A 15,974-nucleotide genomic window follows, 5' to 3' on the forward strand; every position below is an offset into this window, starting at 1 on the left:
GAAGTTGAATCTTCCAGCATTACTCTTCAAGTATCTGAGGGATTCAGTCAGGGATACAAGGAACCACATGAAGCTCAGAAGTTGCATCTCTCTGAGAAGGCTCATCTCTGACGTTTTGATCGAAAGTGGGATTATGGACCATCCGATATCCCTAAACCTGATGGAAGATGTGGTTGTAGATGTTGGAAAGCCTCTAAATGCAAAAATATGAAGAGCATGGGGGTCATTGACAGGGTCTTAGTCAAACTAACTCTGGACACATTCTGGGAAGCTCTGAAGGATCGGAGAAAGATACCAAATGGGCTGCATCTTTTCTCCAAGATAGATCCTCCAGAGGTCATTGCTCAATATCTCCAGGATCTGGCATCTCAAGGAGTGGACATCTCAGAGTTCTCTGTGGACTGGCTTCCAGAGCAGCCACCTAACTTCATGAAGAGGAAGAGAGAGCCTTCTGAGAAGTCAAAGAATAAGAAGACTCTGAAGTTGGGAGAACCTTCAGAAACCAGATCGCCTGTGCCTCTAGACTCATCTTCTTCAAGTAAGTCATATCCCTCTAAAGCTCCTTTAAATTCTAGTTTAAAGCAAATATCTTCCTCTCTACCTTAACCATTCCCCACCTACTCTCCCTCTGAACCCGCCATATAAATTCCCAGCTCCCTTTGAACCCCATAACTTTGAACCCAACATGCCCTCATCTCCTCCACATAAATTCTACCTAGAAACAACAACACTCCCCTTATCTTAAGCTAGGTATCTTAATATATGCATTTCACCTCTTTCATCCACTCCCTCATCTCCTCCATACTATGACATTTCTTCTGACTCTGAACAACCAGAAATCCCTGACCCTTCCTCTCCAACTTTGGACCAACTCCAAGCCATAACACACTTAGAACAACCTCCATTTGTCCCAGAAACCTCTGCACCTTCACCTTCTCCCTCCGCAACTGAACCACCTTCTGAACCTCATACTGAAACTCCCTCTGAACCTCCCACTGAACACTCTGAAACCACTCACACTCCATCTGGACTAATAAATCCAACCTCTGAACCTCAACCTATCTTTCCAACCCTGGAATATTCATTTGCTTTATTCTCAAAATATTTAGTTGTGAAGCTCATAAATCTATCAGAACAATCTAATATAAGTGACAATCCTTCTGACGTAAAGACTCACTGGAATGAAATCATCAGATGGATGACATATGAGACCTTCAAACTTAAAGGACTATCTGAACAGGCTAGGAATGACTATATCAGAGAAACTGAGAAGAGACTAGAGGCTCGTCTGGTCAGAGAAGATGAAGAGAGATCCCTAAAGGAAGCTGAAGAAAAGGCAATGCAAGAAGCTAAAGACCAGGCAAGAAAAGAAGTTGAAGAAAAAGCTGTCGCTGAGGCTGCTACTGCCGCAGAAGCTGAAGCCAAAGCTAAAGTTGAAGAAACAACACGCATAGCTACAAAGGAAGATGCTAAGGCCACTGAAGTTGCTTTGACTCAAGGTGAGTCACCAAACTCTAATCTTGCTTCGTTGGTGCTCAAGACTCTGGAAGAACTCCAGAAGGAACAACATCTTGTGAGAGCCAGACTTGACCAACAAAACTCAGTCAACTCCAGTATTCAGAACCTCCTTGCTCAGTTGCTTCAGAGGATGCCGCTTCCACCAAACCCTTAGGCACCTTAGGCTTTTGTGTTTTTTTCTTCTGTTGCTCTAAGTGTTTTTTGCCTCTAAGGCCTTCTTCTCTATATCTATCTTGACTTATCTGAATGAAATTTTATTTTGCTATACCTATTTTTCTTACTATGTTCTTTTTGAGTCTGACAAAAAGGGGGAGAAATAAATGAACAACCTTCTGATGAAATTAATATCTAAGTCTCACAACGCGCTGCTTACATTCTAACAATTTAAATAAATTGCAAAATCTAAAGTGTTCTTACAGGATGTATCTGAATAAGCAAAACTGAGAAACAAGCCAAGCAATATAAGAAGCTTTGGTAAAGAACTATAAAACTCTCTAAGTACCAAACTCAGGGGGAGATTTCGAATCTCACGGGGAGTCATACTGTATCTGACTCTATGTTATTTTATTCTCTATCTTGTGAAGTACCATCGTTTCATCAATTGTCTGAAGTTTTTGTCATCATAAAAAAGGGGGAGATTGTTAGAACAAGATTTTGGTTCTGCAATATATCTCCAAGTTTTGATGATAACAGAGAATGAAACAATTTGGTACCTTAATAAATTCTCTAAGTGTGGAGGACTCTAAGGCAAACTAAATCCGATGGATTACTATTGAACGTCAAACAAAGTCCAGAATAGCTGATTCAGAAATTCATATATAACATCTGACGCTGACCACAAGCCTGTTCAAGAGAATCACACTCAAAATCTATCATTAGAGTTCATTTGGAGACTGTGCAAATTCTAAATTTGAAGACCTTGCAGACTCTAATTCTGAAGACTATGGAGTTTGATACATAAGAAGTCACTCTATTTGAAGATAAGTCTAGCTGACTCTGAATACCAATCATCAAACAAAACTATCTAAAGAATACAAGCGCTAACTAAAGGCTCTAAACTCCACTCACTCTGATTCATGCCAAACAGAACATCTGACTAACCAAAAATCAGAAACTTAACGAAGAAGAAATCCAAGTATGGTATGGATCTATATATGGATAGTATTGACTACACTCCAAGATTGCTATGGAAAGGGACAAGAAACTTAATGTCATTAAGTCCCATAATTGGCAAGATATCAGCATCAATGCTCTCTCCAATGGTATCATCCCTAATCACTATATATATAGACCTCACTGTCATCATACGAAGACACAAAGCTACCACACAAGAATTCTATTATACACCATGAATCATATACTAAATTCTTGCCATTGTAAAAGTCATTCATCACACACAAGTTGTTGCTCATAGTGTGATCTTTGATTATATGTGTGAAACTGTGTTCATCTTGCTTATCTAGAAGCACACAAAACACACTCTTGTAATTCTTGATAGTTATTGTAAATCCTCAAGTGAGTTGTGAAGTCTGTAGACTTGAGAGGACTAAGAGATCGTTAAACTCTTAGACGTTGTTGTAATCTTTCTAGATTATTGGATTAAGTCCTTATTGAAGGCGGAATCACCTTGGTCGGGTGGATTGGAGTAACTTTGAATTTCAAGCGGACCAGGATAAACTTATGTGTTATTTGTTGTTATCTTTGTGTGTGTAGAGTTGCTAAAAGTTTTTATTGTCAGTGAAAATAATTCAAACCCCCCTTTCTTGGTTTTCTCTACCTTCATCTTGTTCTTACAATCTCCCCCTTTTTTATGATGACAAAACCATGTATTTTAATGAATAATTTTTACTTAGTTTAATCACATTAAAATATAAGAGTGATGTTTATAAGTTCCCCCTGAATTTTATACTGTTAAAAATTATTTTTCAGCTTAGAATATAAGAGTTAGGTTTGTAAGCTCCCCATTAATTTAAGACTTAAAATAATCTTAACACATATAAAAATCTCAATCAGCATGAAAGAAATAACTTCCCATAAGGTAGAAGCCTGATTACTGAAACATGGTTATTATTTTACCATAAGGTAGAAGTCTTGTTGTAATGGATGAAGTAACTTCCTAAAATGCAACAACTAGGGTACATAAGCATTTCATTCAAAATCCTGGCTTGAGTGTCAGAAAGTCTGAATATCAATCTCGTCACAGAGCATGATTTATCAGAGCTTTCATAGTCTTGGTTTCATAACCTGGTTGTATTCCTCATGTCTAGTTGTCATAAGAACTTGTATATATCTGGTTCAGAGCTTGTATACACCTGGTTCAACCTTAATCACTTGAACTTAGTGTAACACCCCAAAATTTGCCCTCCTCATTCATGCATTCACTTTTAGGTCATTTAGCATTTCATACCACATTGCATCATGTCAATCGGAATTAGCTCCAAGAAGCTCGAACATCATCCAGGACACTTTGTGGGTTCTACTTAGACGGTCAGTCAACGCAAGGGATAGACTTGAGGTACTACCAACAGGGCCAGATAGGGCCTATTCACCGTACAAATCGCCAAGCTGGAAGAAGCAAGAATTTGCTGCTGAGCTGTCATGCTCGCTAGGCGAGCAGATGCTTCTCCTAGCGAAGAATACTGTCATGCTCGCTAGGCGAGCAGATCCTTCGCTAGGCGAAGGACGCGCATTTCAGAAATATCAGAAAAGTTTTGGGCCTGAGCTGTCCTCATTCAAAGCCCACAAGCTGTGAAATTTGGCCTATAAATACCAGAGTAGTCAATGAAATAAACCCTGAACACTGGCTGAACAGAAAAGACCAGAGACTGGAGAAAGAAACCTAGGAATTACTCTGCAGCAACCTTCAGGCAGCTCTGAGGAGTTCACTCCGATTCACACGCTCTTTTGCCTCCGCCTCACGCAAACCTAACAGAGCTTTACAAATCCAGCCGCACCGTTCGATCGATCTCTCTCATCAGGTATGCCTTTGTTCTACTACTTTACGCCTTGAAATTGAATATTATGAATGTATGAGGTAACATCTGGTTTTGCCCATGGGTTTATATTTGTGTATGAATATGTGTAACAATACCTCGAATGTTTTAATCATTTTCGTTTATGAGATGGATACCACAGGGTTTCGGATCATAGAGATCGAACTGTTATCAAGGAGGAATCCAAAACCCGCAGGCCTTCGCTAGCCGCTTCGCTAGGCGAGTCTGTAGCGAAGCTTCGCCAAGCCTTCGCTAGGCGAAGCAGTCGCGAACGTGACAGTATTTGTTTTTTTTGTTCTCTTTATTCTAACCTGTCTTGTGTTTCCATGGCATTGTTTCCTCTTGATTTCATCCTGCTGCTCTAACCCTTTGTCGAGTTTTGTGAGGGCTCCTATGGCTTTTGCAGAGACACTCGTGTGGTTTCCCACTTTATTTGTGGGATACCCCCTGAAGTTTTATTCTGATTATTCGTGTTGACTGATTTCCTTTGACGGTCCAGCTGGAGAGATTTCACGGTTTTCTTGATCCTTTAACTGCTATAGCTTCGGATCTTTATCCGGGTGGTAATTTTTTTCCTTTCTCGTACTTTATCGCTTTCTTAGCTGGAAGACCTCGATAGGAGGCAATGTTTGAGCCCCTTGGTGGCATTTTACTTTGAGATACATGTTTTATGTTTTGTATTCGTATCCCCACATGTAGCGCGGTTCCTTCGTCAAGGACTGCCTGTTTGCCCTCGAGCATCCCAAACCCTAAAACCCATAACACACGTTTACTCCTTCTACTACAGGCGAGTAAGTCTCCAAAGGTCGAGCATCCGGTAGATTGCGTAGTGACGTTATTCGTCCAAGACCCAATCCATAACCCCGTAGTTAGCCGAACTACGGTTTGCTCTGATTCTCATTCCAGATGAGATACGTAGGCATAAGACGCGATGTCTTAGCGAGCACAATTACCCCCAACCCATAGGTCAGCCGAGCTACGAAGACTCTGATTCTCATATTCAGATGAGATACGTATGCAGTGGATGCGACATCCGCGCGAGTCATTTCTCTTAACCTTTTTAGTAAATAAACACATTAGGTAAACCCACACCCTTCAAACGAAAACCACAAAAGTGGATCCCGTAGAGTACTACGGATGCGTAGGGGTGCTAATACCTTCCCTTCGCATAACCGACTCCCGAACCCAAGATTTGGTTGCGAGACCCCGTCTTGTCCTTTCCTTTTTCAGGTTTACTTCGAGCGTTTCCTTTCCCTCCTTTGGGATGAATAACGCACGGTGGCGACTCTTCTGTCTTTTTCTTTCGCCGGTTGTTTTTTTCGCGCACTGTATTTTTCAGGTTGCGACAGCTGGCGACTCCACTGGGGATTTTAAGAAGTTGACCTCTTGCTGGTCCATCTTCCCTAAGCGAGTCCCTCCTAGCTTTTGTAGTTTGTTTGTTTATTGGGTGTTCATGCTTTTGTACAGTTATTTATTTACCTGCTTTACCTTATTGCATTGTGTACATATCATTGTTGTATCTGTTGGCTGGCTATGGCTGCTTGGTGATCTTTGTGAGATGAGTTCTATACCCGAACTCGAGTGCACTTAAGATAGGAGAATGGCATAGTCCTGTCAACTTGTGTGGAGTATTCCTTAGCGAGTTGACTTGCAAGCCCATTCACTTGGTGGAGGTCATGTTGAGATCAATAATGTCACATAAGTAAGTTGTGGTTAGACATTACTTGTTCCAATATAGACCTAAGAAGCCAAGGACCTTAGTTTACCTAACCCATCTTGGCCTATTCGTAGGACGTAGTGCGAAAGTCGTTCAAGTGTAAGATTTGATACGATTGTTATGCGATACTACACTCATAAGAGTCTCTCTTGAGAATATTGTTGGAATACGAGTAGTCGTTCCTCTAATAATATCCGAAAGATGGGATTATGACTATGGGAACCTTTTGTAGAACATGTTTGGCAGGTTTAAACCTTAGTACACTCCTTTTGGGTGGTTCTTAACCTAAACTCCATGCTCGTGACTTGCGACAAACCCTTGATTCATGGTTGATCCGATCAGATATCCTTAATATCAATGAAACTCGGGTGTTGATAAGGTGTAAACCATAATCCGCCGAAATAGGTGGTTGATATTAAGGATAACATGATCCATCCCATGACCTTTGTTTGGTGTGCTCTTAATTTCTCTCCAGACAGTACAACCTGACAGATGTTCGAGCAGATACAGCAATCCTGATTGACATGCCACTGCATTGCATTCACATCATCACATCATTTGCATTCATATCATTTAACACATGTTTATCCTTTTCAAGGAGGTTTAAATCTTCTTCTTGATTCTAGTCGGGGTTTTCTTTTTACACTGCTTATCAAATGTGAGACTGGAATCAAGGGGGTAGAATACTTTTGGAATTGATAAACATGTCATTGCATTTGTATAGTCATCCGCATGTCTTGCATAACAGGTACCGCCATAGTGTTCTCAGTTTGTTTGGTGTTCCATCAGTGGATAGCTGACTCAGGCATTCACCGATATGGTACCCGAAGGAATCAACAGAGAGTAATGGAAAGCCTACAGGCAGAGCTCGCCGAGATGAAGATTCGCATGAATCAATTCATGGATTTGGTTCAAGGGGTGGCTCAAGGACAGCAGGAGCTTAGATTGTTGGTACAGAAGGATCCCCCTATTACTCAACCGGAGACGTTGGCTGATCCTCCAGCTGGAGAGGCTAATGGTCCTAATGGACCGGGGCCTATCCCAATCCTACATGTCAACCTAGATCAACAACCCATTCAGGATGGTCAGGTTGATCAGTTTCCCTTGCTTCAGGAAGACTTTGGCATGGACCCCATGTTTAGGAGATTGGAAGAAAGGTTGAAGGCAGTGGAAGGACAGAATCCTCTGGGAGTAGATGTTGCTGACTTGGGGCTGGTCCCAGGTGTGAGAGTGCCACCGAAATTCAAGGTCCCGATATTTGACAAATACAATGGCAGCTCTTGCCCCAAAACTCACGTGCAAGCCTATTTCCGTAAAATGGTTGCATACTCTGATGACGAGAAGCTACTTATGTACTTCTTCCAGGATAGCCTAGCTGGGGCATCCTTGGAATGGTATATGAGGCTGGACAGAGCCCACATCCGTTGCTGGAGGGATTTGACAGAGGCTTTCGTGAAGCAGTATCAGTATAATGCAGACATGGCTCCGGACAGAACTCAACTTCAGAATCTGTCTCTTAAAAGCAATGAGTGCTTCAGGGAATACGCTCAACGCTGGAGGGATACAGCTTCCCGTGTTCAGCCTCCTATGTTAGAAAAGGAAATGGCCAACATGTTCATGAATACGCTGCCTGGACCTTATCTGGAGCGTCTGGTGGGGTGCAATGCTTCCAACTTTGCTGATGTTGTCTCCACTGGAGAAAGGGTGGAGAATTACCTAAAGACATATAAGAGCCAGAGTGGAGGTGGATCCTCATCAGGGGTGAAGAAGCCGTTCATTCAGGGACAGAAGAGGAGAGAAGGGGATGCAAATGCCATATCTTCTTATCAGAACAGGGATAACCGGAGGAATAACTTTTAGAATTATCATCAGCAATCGTATGTTGCGGCTGTGACCATTCCAGCTGCAGCACCACTACAACAACAACAATCACAACGTCAACCAGCTCAGTATCAACAGCAGAAACAACCGGGTAACAGACCCACTTATCAACAGAGGCAAAGGATGATGGACCGGCGTTTCGACACCCTTCCAATGTCGTACGCTCAGATGCTTTCTAGTCTTCAACAACTACAACTTGTGCAACTGCGCACTCTGGCTCCTCCTGTTGGTAGACTTCCGGTGGGTTACGACGCCAACGCTAGGTGTAGCTTCCACTCTGGGGCACCTGGGCACAATATTGAGAACTGCAAAGCTTTTAAGCACGTAGTTCAGGACCTCATAGATTCAAAGGCCATCGACCTTGCACCGGCTCCTAATGTCGTCAACAATCCCATGCCCCAACATGGTGGTGAGAATGTTAATATGATAGAGGGAAAAGCCAAGTCCATTAAGGTTGTGTTGAAGTTGAAGACTCCATTGTTGGATATCAAAGGATGCTTGCTGAAGGCCGATGTTTTCCCCGGTTGTGGGAAGGGTTGTTTGGATTGTGCCACTCAGAGTAGAGGTTGTTTGAAGCTACAGCAAGGTATCCAGGCCTTGCTCGACAAAGGTATCCTCCAGGTTGAGGATTTGTCTGTCCAAGAGTTTGTGGAAGGGGTTGAGAAAGAAGGGTTTGAAGATGCTACTGATGAATTCGCAGATGTTGTTCCTACTGATTCTGTGATCCATGATGATGTTGTCGCTGATATTCCAAACATGGCGTTTGATTCTGATGTACTTGCTGAACTTGATTCCGATGCTTCGGATGTGTGTACTACAACACTTCAGGGGCCGATCACTTTCTCCAGTGCTGGCATCATTCAGTATGGTCAAGTCTCTGCAGTCAACGAAGAAGATGGGGATAGTGATTGTGACATCGACAACTGGGTGCGTCCGAGGATCCCGGGTGAAGTCATCAACAATTGGTCTTCTGAAGAGATTATCCAAGTCACTCTTCTTGAAGAGTAATTTTCTTTGTTTATTCATGCATATCCAAGTCTTACGTTCCGCCCAGGGCGTAATGACTCATTGTAGGGCCCATCTATGTGACACTTGCATTTTTATCATAAATAAAGGATGTATTTTTGCATTCAAATATTTCGTTCCCTGTCTTTCTATTTTTGCAGTTTTTCAAAAAAAAAATGGCAATGTTTTGTTTAGTTTTCACTTCTTTTTCACACTCATAAGCACATACCATCACTCATGCAGATGCACGTCACCGGATCCTATTGATAACGGTTCTGCTATGGCTCGCTTCGACTTTGAAAATCCAATCTTTCAAGCTGAAGAAGAGGGTGATGAAGACTGTGAACTCCCTGAAGAACTTACCAGGTTATTAAAACAGGAAGAAAGGGTCATTCAACCGCATCAAGAGTCTGTTGAAGTGATTAATCTTGGCACCGAGGACGCCAAGAGAGAAATCAAGATAGGGGCTGTTTTGAGAGATGATGTGAAGAAAGGGTTGATTGAATTGCTGCAAGAATACGTTGACATCTTCGCCTGGTCTTATCAGGACATGCCTGGGCTGGACACAGACATCGTGGTACACCGTTTGCCTCTCAAAGAAGGTTGTCCTCCGGTCAAGCAGAAGCTCAGAAGAACAAGACCAGAGATGGCTGTCAAGATAAAGGAAGAAGTGCAAAAGCAGTTGGATGCAGGGTTTCTAGCAGTCACCAATTATCCGCCATGGGTTGCAAACATCGTCCCAGTACCTAAGAAGGATGGAAAGGTACGGATGTGTGTCGACTATCGGGATCTGAACAGAGCTAGCCCTAAAGATGATTTCCCATTACCTCACATCGACGTTTTGGTGGATAATACAGCTCAGTTCTCGGTATTCTCCTTCATGGATGGCTTTTCTGGCTATAACCAAATCAAGATGGCACCAGAAGACATGGAAAAGACAACTTTCATAACCCCATGGGGCACCTTCTGCTACAAGGTGATGCCGTTTGGTCTGAAAAATGCCGGAGCAACATATCAACGAGCTATGGTAACTCTGTTCCATGATATGATTCATCATGAAATCGAGGTTTATGTGGATGATATGATTGCCAAATCTCAGACAGAAGAAGAACATTTGGTGAATTTGCAGAAACTGTTTGAGCGTTTGAGGAAATTCAAACTGAGACTTAATCCGAACAAGTGCACTTTCGGGGTGAGATCGGGAAAATTGCTGGGTTTTATCGTTAGCGGGAAAGGGATTGAGGTGGATCCCGACAAAGTAAAAGCGATACAGGAAATGCCAGAGCCAAGAACAGAGAAGCAAGTCCGTAGTTTCTTAGGGAGGTTGAACTACATTGCAAGGTTCATCTCTCACCTAACAACCACGTGTGAGCCAATTTTCAAATTGCTGAGGAAAGATCAGGCTATCAGGTGGAATGAAGATTGCCAAAGGGCTTTCGAGAAGATAAAAGAGTATCTACAGAAACCTTCAATCCTTATACCTCCAGTTCCTGGGAGACCTCTGATAATGTACCTGTCAGTGACCGAGAACTCGATGGGGTGTGTATTGGGACAGCATGACGAGTCTGGTCGAAAAGAGCATGCCATATACTACCTTAGCAAAAAGTTTACCGACTGTGAAGTCAAATATTCGCAGCTTGAGAAAACTTGCTGTGCTTTGGCCTGGGCTGCTCGCCGACTGAGGCAGTATATGTTGAACCATACTACCTTGTTGATTTCTAAGATGGATCCAGTGAAATACATATTCGAGAAGCCAGCTCTCACCGGAAGGGTCGCTCGTTGGCAAACGATTTTAACAGAGTATGATATTCAGTACACGTCACAGAAGGCCATCAAAGGGAGTATTCTGTCAGACTATCTTGCTCAACAGCCGATTGATGATTATGAGCCGATGAAGTTTGATTTTCCAGATGAAGACATCATGTTCCTCAAGATAAAAGACTGTGAAGATCCAGTTGTTGAGGAGGGACCTGATCCACACGAAAAGTGGACTTTGTTGTTTGATGGGGCTGTCAATGCTAGAGGAAGTGGAATTGGTGCTGTTATTACAACTCCGAAAGGTGCCCACATGCCTTTCACCGCTCGTCTGACTTTCGAGTGCAGAAATAATGAAGCTGAGTACGAGGCCTGTATCTTGGGTATTGAGCAAGCCATTGATTTGAGAATCAAGACTTTGGACATCTTCGGAGATTCAGCTCTGGTGATCAATCAAGTGAATGGTGATTGGAATACTCTCCAACCCACTCTGGTCCCCTACAGAGATTACACGAGAAGACTGTTGACTTTCTTCACAACAGTAAAATTGTATCATATACCTCGTGATGAGAACCAGATGGCAGACGCACTTGCTACTCTATCCTCCATGATCAAGGTAATTCGTTGGAACCATGCTCCCAGGATCGATGTGATGCGCCTTGACAGGGCCGCGCATGTGTTTGCTGCTGAACTGGTAGTCGATGACAAGCCCTGGTATCACGATATCAAGTGCTTTCTGAAGAATCAAGAGTACCCTGCAGGGGCATCCAACAATGACAGAAAGACTTTGAGAAGATTGGCAGGCAGTTTCTTCTTGAACAAAGACGATGTGCTGTATAAGAGGAACTTCGACATGGTTTTGCTCAGATGCGTGGACAGATACGAGGCGGACATGTTAATGCAGGAAGTTCATGAAGGTTCCTTTGGTACTCATGCCGGCGGACATGCAATGGCTAGGAAATTGTTGAGAGCGGGTTATTATTGGATGACCATGGAGTCAGATTGTTTCAAGTATGCTCGGAAGTGTCATAAATGCCAGATTTATGCTGATAAGGTGCATGTGCCGCCGAATCCTTTGAATGTGATGGCTTCGCCGTGGCCGTTTGCCATGTGGGGCATTGACATGATTGGAAAGATTGAGCCGACTGCTTCCAATGGGCATCGCTTCATCCTTGTTGCCATCGACTATTTCACCAAGTGGGTCGAGGCAGCGTCAGTTGCGAATGTCACCAGACATGTGGTTGCCCGTTTCATCAAGAAAGAAATCATTTGTCGCTATGGGATTCCCGAAAGAATCATTACTGATAATGGTTCTAATCTCAACAACAAAATGATGAAGGAGTTATGTCAGAACTTCAACATTCAGCATCACAATTCTTCCCCTTACCGCCCTAAGATGAACGGCGCTGTTGAGGCGGCAAATAAGAACATAAAGAAGATTGTGCAGAAGATGGTCGTCACGTACAGAGATTGGCATGAGATGCTACCCTTCGCCTTGCATGGGTACCGCACTTCAGTACGTACATCGACCGGGGCAACCCCTTACTCCCTTGTGTATGGTATGGAAGAAGTCCTACCTGTTGAAGTGGAGATTCCTTCTCTAAGAGTCTTGTTGGATGTCAAGCTAGACGAAGCTGAATGGATTCGGACAAGGTTCAATGAGTTGAGTCTTATCGAAGAGAAGCGAATGGCAGCCATTTGTCATGGGCAGTTGTATCAAAGTCGGATGAAGAGAGCCTTTGATCAAAAAGTGCGTCCTCGTTGTTTCCAAGTTGGAGATTTAGTTTTGAAAAGGATCCTTCCTCCTCAGACAGATCACAGGGGCAAGTGGACTCCTAACTATGATGGACCGTATATTGTCACCAAGGTTTTTGATGGTGGGGCCTTAATGCTTGCAACTATGGATGGTGAAAACTTCACTTCCCCTGTGAACTCAGACGCAGTTAAAAAATACTTCGCATAAAATAGATCCGCTGGACAGTAAAAAGAATAGTCCAGGCAAAAATGGGCATCCCGACGAACCAAGAAAATGAAAAGGTTCGGGCAAAAATTAGGGATTAAAAATAAAAAGATTGTACACCCGGTAAGTTGAAAACCTGAAAAGGCAACTTAGGCAAAAATGGGTATCCCGGTGGATTGAAAACCCGAAAAGGGCGATCCAGGCAAAAGTTAGGGATTAAGCGAATGACTGCGTTCTGAGTTAGTTCTGAATCTCATCTCGTGCCAATGACTGGAAATTTTCGAAAGGTAGGAAACAGTCCAATCACCTTTTCAGAAGGCTGATCATCTGGAGGATCTTGAAGACGAGCAAGTCATAGCAGAATTGGAACCCAATAGAAATCCATTTCACATTGCCATTAGATTAATTTTTGTTTTTATCTTTTGTGCGATTACCTCTTTCCAGGGATTGCTTCCTGATGTAAATTCCTATTCAGAGGCCATTCAATCAATAAAATCATGTTATTCAGTATATCTTTGTGTTCATTTTCATTTTACCGTTTTGTTTGTAAAAATGACGTTCGAAATTTTGATAAACATTGCATCATGACACATAAGGGCTTTACAGGTACATGCTTAATAAACATTTAAAATTGCTGTAAATTTTAAGTGCTTTGGATCGTCTATTCAGAACAGATACCCTCGGGGAATTCCCTTAAAATCCCCTGCAGATGATCGTGAATATCTTCCCTAGTGAAGTCACCAACAGACAAATTCGGTGTCTTATCCCTGCAGAGCTGATCAGAGCGTTGGATTCTTCAATCCCCAGCAGTTTCTCACCACCGTACTTCCCCAAGCGATTGTTTCAGGACATACACTCCCCAGTAGAGTTGATAGTACCAGACTACATATCCCCAACGGGGTTGACAGTGCCAGACTTTATCTTCCCAACAGAAGTGGCTGCTCCTTAGAGTTCGATGCCAGATCTATAATCCCAATGCAAGATCCATGGTTTCTTTTCTTGAAGCAGAACCTCGGTACCGTATCAGTGTTTGCTCCCCCTGCTGAGTCATCTCTCGCAAATCGTGGTTGCCAGAACCATTGTAGCTTTCCTCAACAACAGGCTTCCAATGCCATTCTTTCCCCGATCAGAGTCTCGGTATGGCCAGAACACCGCATGGCTAGTCATCTCCCCACAGAGTTCATTGTGGTGTGTATCTCCAGCAGCCTGGCCAGAGCCCAGAGGATGGTAATCATTTCCCCAGCAGATCCCCTTGCCTCGACTTGGCATTCTACCCAGCATTTCGCATCCCTGCATGTAGAATCATATTGCATTGCATCCTGCCAAATCGCGTAGCATTTCCATTTTCATGGAGCATTACGCCATTGAAAAATTCAAACATACGCATGTAAGCATAAAACATTCTCGGTATCCCAAGTGATAAGCTAGAAGTTGTTTCCAGTACTCAGACTGAAGATTGTTCATGACTTACCTTTGTTATCCCCAGCAAGTGTCATTGGCCCATGCGCCGCCTCTATTATCATTCCCTATTTCTGCCAATGCTGACAGGCATGAAGTTTTCCGGTATCCAGACCGAAGTGGCATTCAGGCCAGTTTCCCCGTATCCAGACCAAAGTGGCATTCATGCCAGTTTTCCGGTATCCAGACCGAAGTGGCATTCAGGCCAGTTTTCCGGTATCCAGACCGAAGTGGCATTCAGGCTAATTTTCCGATGTTCAGATCGAAGAAGTTTCCGACGTTCAGGTCGATGCAACTTGTGGCATTCAGGCCAGTTTTCCGGTATCCAGACCGAAGTGGCATTCAGGCCAGTGTTCCGATATTCAGATCGAAGTGGCATTCAGGCTAGTGTTCCGATATTCAGATTAAAGTGGCATTCAGGCCAGTTTTCCCGATATTCAGATCGAAGTGGCATTCAGGCCAATTTTCCGATATTCAGATCGAAGAAGTTTCCGACGTTCAGGTCGATGCGACTTGTGGCATTCAGGCCAAGTCTTTCCGATGTTCAGATCGAAGAAGTTTCCGACGTTCAGGTCGATGCGACTTGTGGCATTCAGGCCAATTTTCCGATGTTCAGATCGAAATCCTTTCCAGTATTCAGACTAATGAGCGGCATTCAGGCCATGGTTATTTCTGTGTTACCATTTATTTTGGTATCCAAGATAACATTCTTTTTCGGTATTCAGACTGACTTTCACCGTACCAGACGGATTCTTCTTTCAAGACCACCTCTTTGCCGATTCTGACAGACATTGTTACTTCACTTCACTTCAGTGCAAATTTTTGGGCTTATTGTATTCAATCCCTTGATACCTCGAAAGTACGAAAGCCACTACCATCTTCTTTCCGGGTCTCCAGTTGATTGAATAGGGGCAGCTGTAACACCCCAAAATTTGCCCTCCTCATTCATGCATTCACTTTTTAGGTCATTTAGCATTTCATACCACATTGCATCATGTCAATCGGAATTAGCTCCAAGAAGCTCGAACATCATCCAGGACACTTTGTGGGTTCTACTTAGACGGTCAGTCAACGCAAGGGATAGACTTGAGGTACTACCAACAGGGCCAGATAGGGCCTATTCACCGTACAAATCGCCAAGCTGGAAGAAGCAAGAATTTGCTGCTGAGCTGTCATGCTCGCTAGGCGAGCAGATGCTTCGCCTAGCGAAGAACACTGTCATGCTCGCTAGGCGAGCAGATCCTTCGCTAGGCGAAGAACGCGCATTTCAGAAATATCAGAAAAGTTTTGGGCCTGAGCTGTCCTCATTCAAAGCCCACAAGCTGCGAAATTTGGCCTATAAATACCAGAGTAGTCAATGAAATAAACCCTGAACACTGGCTGAACAGAAAAGACCAGAGACTGGAGAAAGAAACCTAGGAATTACTCTGCAGCAACCTTCAGGCAGCTCTGAGGAGTTCACTCCGATTCACACGCTCTTTTGCCTCAGCCTCACGCAAACCTAACAGAGCTTTACAAATCCAGCCGCGCCGTTCGATCGATCTCTCTCATCAGGTATGCCTTTGTTCCTACTACTTTACGCCTTGAAATTGAATATTATGAATGTATGAGGTAACATCTGGTTTTGCCCATGGGTTTATATTTGTGTATGAATATGTGTAACAATACCTCGAATGTTTTAATCATT

The 15,974-nt window shown here is 43.2% G+C and overlaps 1 protein-coding gene across 1 annotated transcript; it reads left to right on the forward strand.

Annotated features, from left to right (window-relative positions):
• The first annotated feature begins 216 nt into the window (after positions 1-216).
• Positions 217-1,672, forward strand: LOC127103642 (eukaryotic translation initiation factor 4 gamma-like). The gene is made up of 2 exons (XM_051040889.1): positions 217-538; positions 747-1,672. Exons 1-2 carry the CDS (start codon positions 217-219, stop codon positions 1,670-1,672), a joined length of 1,248 nt encoding a protein of 415 aa, XP_050896846.1.
• The last annotated feature ends 14,302 nt before the right edge of the window (positions 1,673-15,974 follow it).

This window comes from Lathyrus oleraceus, chromosome 7 (genome assembly GCF_024323335.1).
Source record: "Lathyrus oleraceus cultivar Zhongwan6 chromosome 7, CAAS_Psat_ZW6_1.0, whole genome shotgun sequence".
Lineage (NCBI taxonomy): Eukaryota > Viridiplantae > Streptophyta > Magnoliopsida > Fabales > Fabaceae > Lathyrus > Lathyrus oleraceus.

Excerpts from the sequence above, each read along its gene's own strand:
- LOC127103642 (XM_051040889.1), top strand. The coding sequence starts at position 217 with ATGGGGGTCATTGACAGGGTCTTAGTCAAACTAACTCTGGACACATTC. Across the intron at positions 539-746 it reads TCTAGACTCATCTTCTTCAA|CTAGGTATCTTAATATATGC; the intron begins GTAAGTCATATC and ends CCTTATCTTAAG.